This window comes from Myotis lucifugus, unplaced genomic scaffold (assembly GCF_000147115.1).
Source record: "Myotis lucifugus unplaced genomic scaffold, Myoluc2.0 scaffold_134, whole genome shotgun sequence".
Lineage (NCBI taxonomy): Eukaryota > Metazoa > Chordata > Mammalia > Chiroptera > Vespertilionidae > Myotis > Myotis lucifugus.
Window position 1 is genome coordinate 2,313,705 of NW_005871182.1, and position 9,830 is coordinate 2,323,534.

Here is a 9,830-nt window from a genome sequence, read left to right on the forward strand (position 1 = left end):
GTGAATAGAAAATACATTTTTAGGTATAAAATCATAGACATTAAGGCTTCAACTACATGAAATATTAAAACAGTATTTTTCATATTTAATATAGTTATAGTATGGGCAAGGCTAATAGTGCATCTCAAAATAGTTTTACTATGTCAGAATTAAAATCCTTTCATTTAAAAATATATTTTATTGATTTTTTAAAAAAAATATATTTTATTGATTTTTTTTTACAGAGAGGAAGGGAGAGGGATAGAGAGTTAGAAACATCGATGAGAGAGAAACATCAATCAGCTGCCTCCTGCACGCCCCCGACTGGGGATGTGCCCGCAACCAAGGTACATGCCCTTGACCGGAATCGAACCTGGGACCCTTCAGTCCGCAGGCCGACGCTCTATCCGCTGAGCCAAACCAGTTAGGGCAAAATCCTGTCATTTAATTAGAGTCTGATAGCATTTTCTAATATATAAAATAGTGATGCTAACATGTGTTAATTAGTGTTTTTGGGATTAAGATAAAAATATGTGAAGCATAATCCCTGGAAGTAGCCAGTGTTTTTAAAAAATGACTGTTATTACGTTTTGGCTCTTCTCTGATGTCAGGTCTCATGAATTAAGGAATGTATAACTTGTTAAATCTCTCTATAAGAGACATGGTTTTATGTAGTTGTCAAAAGTTATAGTTAGTTTAGAGTAGCAAGTTCTTTTTAAAATTTAGTTTGTCATGAAATCCTTTTTAAAGACACCAAACAATAATGGTCTGGTTTTGGGTTAACCTTTAGTTCTATTTTGAGGTAGTTCTTAGAAATGAAAAAAAATCAACAAAAATGTAGGAAAATGCCATGAGTGATGTACAAATGTATAGTTAGATCCCGAATAATAAAGATTTCATTTAAAAATGTTTAGTTTTCTGCTGATAATGTTTGTTCCCATCTTTGTTGTCCTTTTGCAAAAACAGAAAAGGGCTACTATTGCATTTTCTGAATTTGATAAATAATAAACTGCTCATTGGTCACCTGGAGTCTTGGTTAGAGCTTGATCTCTTCTACAAAGTAGTTCTTAGGTCTTGTCAAGTCACTTTAACTCTCTGGCCCTCAGTTTTTTCCTTTGTACACTGAAGTGTTTGAACTAAATTTTTCTTTTTCTACTCTTAAACTTTTAAATTCTATCTATAACATTTTCTTTGTATACTATGGTTTTGCTCTTTTCTCTGGGTCTAAGGATCTCAGTAGGTATTTTTGTAATTTTAATATCTACCTTTGGTCTGTGTCCTTATACCTTTTCTAACCTTTATTTTTTTCACCTATGCTTGGTTGATCTTTCACTCCTTCTATAGAAACTATAGTTCTGTTTACTTGACATCCCTATATCTAAAAAATTACCATATAAATTTTTTAAAATATATTTTATTGATTTTTTACAGAGAGGAAGGGAGAGGGATAGAGAGTTAGAAACATTGATGAGAGAGAAACATCCATCAGCTGCCTCCTGCACACTCCCCACTGGGGATGTGCCCGCAACCAAGGTACATGCCCTTGACCGGAATCGAACCTGGGACCCTTGAGTCCGCAGGCTCACGCTCTATCCACTGAGCCAAACCGGTTAGGGCTTACCATATATTCTTGACTCTGTGATACCTCAGTAGTGTTGGGAATGTTGTCTTCATGTAGTATTTAAAGGTAGCATTGGTTATAGAAAAAAATTCTTCTAGTTCAAATACTTTAGTATTGCCTCCTTTTGAGATTTGTAAGTATCTCATTTATTTGTAGTAAAATATGTATCTTCTTAGCTAATTATATTAGAGGGTCCCCCGGTGTGGCCTGTGGGGATTGGGGTGTGGCCTGTGGGGATTGGGTCGAAACCGGCAGTCCAATGCCACCTGCTGCTCCTGCCTGCCACTCCTGCTCATCCCAGCCCTGCTACGCCTGCTGCCGCTGCCACTCAGTAGGCTTGCTGCCGCTTTGCTGCGGTCTCCGGGCTGCAGTGGCCAGCTGTGAGCCCTGCATCTGGCACCTATTGGTCAGCTGAGCAGCGCTCCCCATGTGGGAGTGCACTGACCATCAGGTGGCAGCTTCTGCGTTGAGCATCTGCCCCCTGGAGGTCAGTGCCCATCATAGCGACTGGTTGACCGGTTGTTTTGTTGTTCGGTCGCTTAGGCTTTTCTATATATACATAATGCATTGACTAGATGAGTAAAAATGAAAATTAACGAAAACTTCACATTAGAGATTTTGAGTTACATTCAGAAGGTCATTGCTAATGAATATTGTTCCTTTTTCACAGGGCATATATCACAGAAGGAAGCCATGGAAATGAGCCTTGATATAACAGCACTCAGCATTCTCCAGCAGCCAGAAAAACTTCAGTGGGAAATTGTTGCAAATGTGCTTGAAGATACCGTTAAGGATCTTGAAGAACTTGGGGCAAATTCTTGCTTAACAAACTCTAAGAGTGAAAAGACAAAGGAAAAGCACCAGGAACAACACAACATTCCCTTTCCATGTTTATTGGCTGGAGGTTTATTAACATATAAATCTCCTGCTACCTCACCCATTAGTAGTAATTCTCACAGGTCACTGGATGGTTTAAGCAGAACTCAGGGTGAAAGTATATCAGAACAAGGGTCAACTGACAATGAATCCTGCACTAATTCAGAATTAAATTCTCCTCTGGTAAGGAGGACTTTACCCATTTTGCTTCTTTATAGCATCAAGGAATCTGATGAGAAAGCAGGAAAAATCTTTTCACAGATGAACAGTATAATGAGTAAAAGCTTGCATGATGACGGTTTTACAGTTCCACAGATTATTGAAATGGAACTGGATAGTCAGGAGCAGATGTTGTTGCAGGATCCTCCCGTGACTTACATTCAGCAGTTTGCGGATGCAGCGGCCAACCTTACCTCTCCAGATTCTGAGAAGTGGAACTCGGTGTTTCCCAAGCCTGGGACTTTGGTTCAATGCTTGAGACTGCCAAAGTTTGCAGAGGAGGAGAATCTTTGTATAGACTCTATAACTCCTTGTGCTGATGGAATTCATTTGTTGGTAGGACTGCGGACATGCCCTGTTGAATCCTTGAGTGCAATAAATCAAGTAGAGGCCTTGAATAATTTAAATAAATTAAACTCTGCGCTGTGTAATAGACGGAAAGGTGAACTGGAATCCAATCTTGCTGTAGTGAATGGTGCAAATATTAGTGTAATCCAACACGAATCACCAGCAGATGTACAGACCCCTTTGATAATTCAGCCTGAGCAGAGGAATGTTAGTGGTGGATATTTAATACTTTATAAAATGAATTATGCCACTCGGATAGTGACTTTAGAAGAGGAGCCAATAAAAGTCCAACATATCAAAGATCCCCAGGACGCAATTACCTCGCTCATTTTGCTTCCTCCAGATATACTGGATAATCGAGAGGATGACTGTGAGGAACCTATTGAGGAAATGCAATTAACCTCAAAAAATGGCATTGAGAGAGAAAAAAAGTCTGATGTTTCTACTCTTGGACACCTGGTAATAACCACTCAGGGAGGATATGTAAAAATATTAGATCTTTCAAACTTTGAAATTTTGGCCAAAGTGGAGCCTCCCAAAAAGGAGGGCACTGAGGAACAGGACATGTTTGTTTCTGTCATTTACTGCTCCGGCACAGACAGGCTGTGTGCATGCACCAAAGGTAAGTGGTTGGTTTGTTGGGTTTCTCTACAAACCTTATAAAGTTGTATATGGCATTTGTTGGTGTGTGAATTTTAGATCCATGTAAAGAGACATTTATTCCTTTATAATGAAGTGGTAAACCTTTCAACTTTTTAAACCGTTTTTAAAACTTTTTTCTACTGTCCTAAGTTAGTATTCTAACTGTAAATAAGTTAATAAATATCTCAGAAAGTATCTTCTCTGCTTTAACCTCAAGAAAATAACCTGCTGTTCTTTCTGAGTCCTGACTCTGTATTTGCTTAAATTTGTGGCCTTGGGCAAGTTACTTTAAACTTAGGTAAACCTTTCTTTTTTTACTCATAAACTAGGATAAGAAGGCCTATTTCCAGGTTTGTTAGAATTAAATTAAATCATATATGTAAAGTTTCTCGCATAGGTATTGGTCCTCATTTCCCCCTGAAATAAAAATATTTAGCAAATAATTAGTACTTTTGCCAGTTTTTTTTGTTTGATTTATTCCTACCTCTGGTTGATAGTGAAATCAGTTTTGTAACATCTGAGGCTCTGTATAAATTAACATATGGTATGCATTTTTTTTTAACTTAATATGTATTTTAAGTCAGAGAGAAAAAGCTATTTTTGAAAAGGATTACTGACAATATCAGACAACATGAATAGTCCTGTTGATAGTTTAGTAGGAGTTTAGGGCCAGGAGATACTGAAGCCTAGGTAACTATTAGCCACTAATTGGACAGAGGAATTAGGTTTGAGAAGAGTGATGTATCTCATGTAGTTCTGGTAAGATTTAGCCTGTTTTTCCTCTCTTTAAAAAGATCTCAAGACTTTAGCTAAAAAGAATAATGGTTACTTTCAACAATAAAGAATTTAAATAAAATAAAGCAAGAGATGACATTAAAAAAATAATGGTGAATATAGTGGTTCAGGTTGCCTTTTTTGAAATACATCAAGTGAAATAACAAAGGGACAAACACCTTCAAATAACATAAAAACCTTGCAAGGGTTAACTTGACAAATGGCAAGGCATAATAACTTTAGACTAATAAAACTGAATTAGTTAATAAAGTTCAGAAAACACATTAAAATACTAAGCAATATGAAGGGTAATATGAATTTATTGATCATCTATGGCCAGTTCATTGTTGTTAGATCTTTACCTTTATTAATTCATTTAGTCATCACACCAACTTATGAGGTATGTGCTATCGTTGTCTCCATTTATATAGGTAAGGGAACTGAGGGAAAGCGAGGTTAAGTAACTTGCCTATATAGAACTAATAAATGACAGAGTCAGCGTTCAGACCTGGCAGTCTGTCATCAGAGTGATTAACTAAGTTATACTGTTAGAATGTACCCAAATCAGAAGACTCATTTGGTGACTTTTGGAATCTTAATCTGAAAGATTTAAAAAATGAAAAGAATTTAATTTGCCATTTGGCATGACGTCACTAGGGCCTTGATATTTTAAAAAATATATAAGATGATCCCCAACTTAAGATGGTTTGACTTAGGATGCTTTGACTTTAAAATGGTGCAAAAGCGATATGTATTCAGTAGAAACCAGCTAGGCTAACCTATGTTAAGTAGGTTACATGTATTAAATGCAATTTCAATATTTTCAATTTAGGATGGGTTTATTGGGAAGTAACTCCCATCATAAGATGAGGGGCATAGTTTTTATTTCTGGAGTTGCAGTCTTAGTGGTTTAAGTTGCCACAATCTACTTCAGAATAATTCTGACTTAATTCTAGTAAAATATGGAAACTTTTCTGTAATCTTTTTTCTATGCTACCTTTGTGCTACTGTTGTCTTAAGTATAATATTTAGATAAGTTTTAAATTCAACCAAAAAGTGTTATTTTATAAAGTCTTTGTCTCCTAAAAATGTTAAATGAGAAAAAACATTTGCTCACTTGTTATTTCTATTTTTTTTTTTTTTGGTGAATTTGGTATTGTCTTTTATCTTGAAGGACTTTTGTTTAGTACTTATTAATAGGCAGGTTTGCTAGCAAAAAGTTCTCTTAGTCTTTGTTTATCTGGAAATGTCTATTTCACCTTCTTTTTGAAGAATAGTGCTATATATGTAGAATTAGTCATTGACTTTGTGTACATGTCATTCTATTGGCTCTGGCCTCCATTGTTTCTGATGTCAGCTGTTAATTTCCATTGTAGTTTCCATGTCTGATGAGTTATTTTTAACTTGCTGCTTTGAAGATTTTCTCATTGACTTTGACTGTAATGTATGTGTATCTGTGGATCTTTTTGTAGTCAACCTACTTGAGTTTAATTGAAATGATTGTATTTGTAGTATAATGTTTTTCATCAAATATTGGCAGTTTTTGCCCCTTATTTTATAAAAATTTTTTTCTATGTCTTTTTCTTCTCTTTTTTTGGAATTCTCATTACATGTATGCACTTCATTTGATTTGTCCCATAGGTCAATGAGATGCTTTTTTTATTTAAAAATTTCTTTCTTTTATTTAGCTTCTTTGATTTCTACTGGCCCATTTTTATTTCACTGATTCCTTCTACTACCATTGCAAATGTACTTTGAGCTTCTCAAGTGAACTTTTAATTTTAGTTATTTTACCTTTAAACTGCAGAATTTCCCTTTGATCTTTTAGAATATTTCTTTTTTGTTGAGGTTCTTAATTTGTTGAGTCATTTTTTCCATTTGTTCCCTTAATTATCCTTATCTGGTTTCTTATTTTATGAAAATATTTACAATTGCTTATTTGAAATTTTTGTTCGCCAAATCTAATTTTGGGCACTCAGATGTTTCTCATTGATTTTGTTTTTCTTAAGCATGGATTGCTCTTCCTTTGCATGTTTTATAGTTTTTAATTTAATATTGGACATTTTAAATGACACTGGAGAAACTCTGGGTTCTGATCCCCACTCCACCACCTACCCTCCTCACCCACCCTCTCTTGATGGTTGTTGTTCTTTGTTTGATAACCCACCTGGACCAAATCTGTGAAGTGTGTTTCTTTTGCAGTGTGTAGCTGCTGCTGACTCTCTTTTTTGTTTGTTTATTTTAACTTTAAGCCTTCTTTTTTATTGTTACCTGTGTTCCACATAGCTTAGTATTCAGCTAAAGATTTTGATAAGTGGTTGTGCCCTAATACCAAATATATTTACCACTAAGGCCATGTTCATGTGTGCCCTGACTTTTGTTTTCTTTATTTTTGTTTTCTGTTGAGTCCTCTCAATTCTTCCTTGCATAGGCATTGGGGGCTTGTTTGGGAATGTGTTGATGGCTTAGGCCCAGTGTGGTCTTTGCTACTACACATGTGTACAACCTCTAATCAGTGTAGGATTTATAGAGTTTACCAAGCTCCCTATGCTTCTATCATATCTTTTAAGTTAAAATTCCTGGTTATTTCTAGTGTTTTGCTTGCCCCAGGATCCTGACTGTAGGTAGCAGAGTTGATGGGCCTCATTTTAGTCACCACTGAGCCACTTTAAAATGACAGCACTCTATAAAATCAGTGAGCTTCCTCTGGCAATAGAAGTGAATCAGCTGTTTTTCACAACTTGCCCCACCCTGGTTGAATGACAGTTTTGTCCAGGTTTATATAAAGTTGCTTTTCAGGAAAAGACTTTATTGTCCTCCTTATTCTGTAATTCTGGAAGTGAATCTCCAAATACTCTTGCTAGAATATAATTTTATTCATTCAGTTTTGTCTTAAAATTTTGCTAAGTTTGTTTTCAGTGTTTTTCTGTGATAGAGATATAAAAAATAGAGATTCAATTTCATTGTGAAATTAAGACTCTTTGTCCCCCCCCCCCCCCACTGATTTTAAAGGGGGGGGGGAGGAGAGAGAGAGAGAGAGAGAGAGAGAGAGAGAGAGAGAGAGAAAAACATTGATCGGTTGCCTCCCATACGAGCCCTGATTCGGGGATCAAACCCACAACCTGGGTATGTGCCCTGACTGGGAACTGAACCGCTTGGCTCTTTGGTGCATGGGACAATGTTCTAACTAACTGAGCCACACTGGCCAGGTTTGTTACTGCTGGGATTGAGATTGGCCCTTGATCCCAAAATAGCTAGTATATTAGTTTCCTCATCTGTTAAGTGGCTACAATAATTGTCCCTATCCCAAGGGTTTTTGTGAAGACTAAATGAATTAATTTAAGCATTTAAAATAGTACCTTACACATAGTAAGTAAATTCTAGTTGAATAACTATTTTCAAACATGTTTGTGTATTTGCCATTTTCCTAATTTAATTTTCAGTTTGCAATTACTTGGCAGTTTAACTTCTAAGTTCTTGGAAATATATCACTTTGTTGAATTGAACTGTGGCCTGGTTCATAGGTCAATGCTCAACCACTGAGCCATGCAGGCTGGGCTGTTATCCTTCTTTATCTGACTATCAAGTGATAGTAAAATAAATTTTCTTAACTAAGTAAAGTGCACTTGTATGGGTACCCATCCATGTATGTATGTTGATGACATATCAATACACTGTAGGTGGTGAGCTTCATTTTCTCCAAATTGGAGGAACCTGTGATGATATTGATGAAGCTGATATATTAGTGGATGGATCTCTTTCTAAAGGAATAGAACCATCTTCAGAAGGTTCCAGACCTTTATCGAATCCTTCAAGTCCTGGCATTTCAGGTATGGTATTAAGTTTTTAAATGATTTAAAAAAATGCATATTCCTGTGATGTTCAGAGTTTTCTGAGTTTATTTTGTTGTTGTTGTTGTTGTTGTTAATCCTCACCTGAGGATATTTTCTCATGGATTGTTAGGGAGAGTGGAAGAGAGAGAAAGACAGAGAGAAACATCGATGTGAGAGAAACACATCGATTGGTTGCCTCCTGCACGCACCCGACCAGGGCCTGGGCTGGGGAGGAGCCTGTAACCGAGGTATGTGCCGTTGACCAGAATTGAACCCGGGACCCTTTGGTTCGCAGGCCGATGCTCTATCCACTGAGCCAAACTGGTTAGGGCTGAGTCTATTATATTCTTAAACAATATTTCAATTTTTAAAAAATATATTTTTATTGATTTCAGAGAGGAAGGGAGGAGAGAGAGTTAGAAACATCAATGATGAGAGAGAATCATTGATTGGCTGCCTCCTGCATGCCCCCCACTGGGGATCGAGCTCGCAACCCAGGCATGTGCCCTTGGCTGGAACCGAACCTGGGACCCTTCAGTCTGCAGGCTGATGCTCTATCCACTGAAACAAGCCAGCTAGGGCAATATTTCAATTTTTATAGTCAACTCTTGCTGACTTTGCTGAGGGCATTAATTTCTGTATTGGCATTCTTTTACTAGGCTTGTTTTTGTGTATTAGTTATTATTTTTCCAGTAGTTGGAAAATGTTATAAACATTAAAATAAGTGATTCTCAACTTTGGGTAGGTTGACCAACATTGGTTCAGTTACCTAAGGAAAAAAAACATTACATTGGTCATTAAGGAGTTTTTGGTCTAGCAAGGGAAGAAAAAAAAAACATGAAAAAGAGAAGATTCATTAATTAAGTTTAAAGTCAGTGGAATGGCCTATATTATTAATATTACTATAGGAGTTGAAAAGTCAAAAAAATACTTTCTCTCTGCAATAGCATATTTAGACCCCAATTGCCCCATTGTGAAACTTTAGATACAGTATATAATTCCGTTTCATGCTCTTCACGTGTTGCACTGAGCTCTTTTTCCCCAACCTTTATGCCTCCTTTTAGTAATTTTGTACTGCCATAGAGCTGTGTTGTACTCTTAGCACTTACCACATTTTATTCCCCAGAACTAGCATTTAAAAGAAGTTTAGTAAATCTGAAATAAAAAGTATGTTTGAACTCAAATGTATTCTAAACAGAAATAATACATAAAGTTGGTAGTTAATCTTAATGGACACTTATATTTGGGCATTTGATTATTCTTCTTTGCATCATAGACAAACTTAGTGATTACTAGTATAATACATGTTCAATTTAGTGATTATTAGTATAATCTATGGTAGTCTTCACTACCTTAATGCCAGGTGTTGTCAACCTCATCTGCACTACTGACATTTTGGACTAGATTTTTTGTTGTGGGAGGAGTATCCTGTATTAGTCTTATCTCTGAATTCTGCCTACTAGATTCTAGTACATACAATTGCCCCCATCCACTGCCCCTTGGGAGGCAAGATTGTCCCCAGGTGAGATACACTGACT

General features: G+C 36.5%; 1 protein-coding gene across 1 annotated transcript in view; it reads left to right on the forward strand.

Moving 5' to 3' along the window:
- BIRC6 (baculoviral IAP repeat containing 6) overlaps positions 1-9,830 on the forward strand; it is a 177,162-nt gene that overhangs the window by 38,136 nt on the left and 129,196 nt on the right. The window contains 2 exon segments of the mRNA XM_006094357.3: positions 2,271-3,665; positions 8,140-8,289. Of these exon segments, the coding sequence (XP_006094419.1) occupies positions 2,271-3,665; positions 8,140-8,289 (1,545 nt within the window).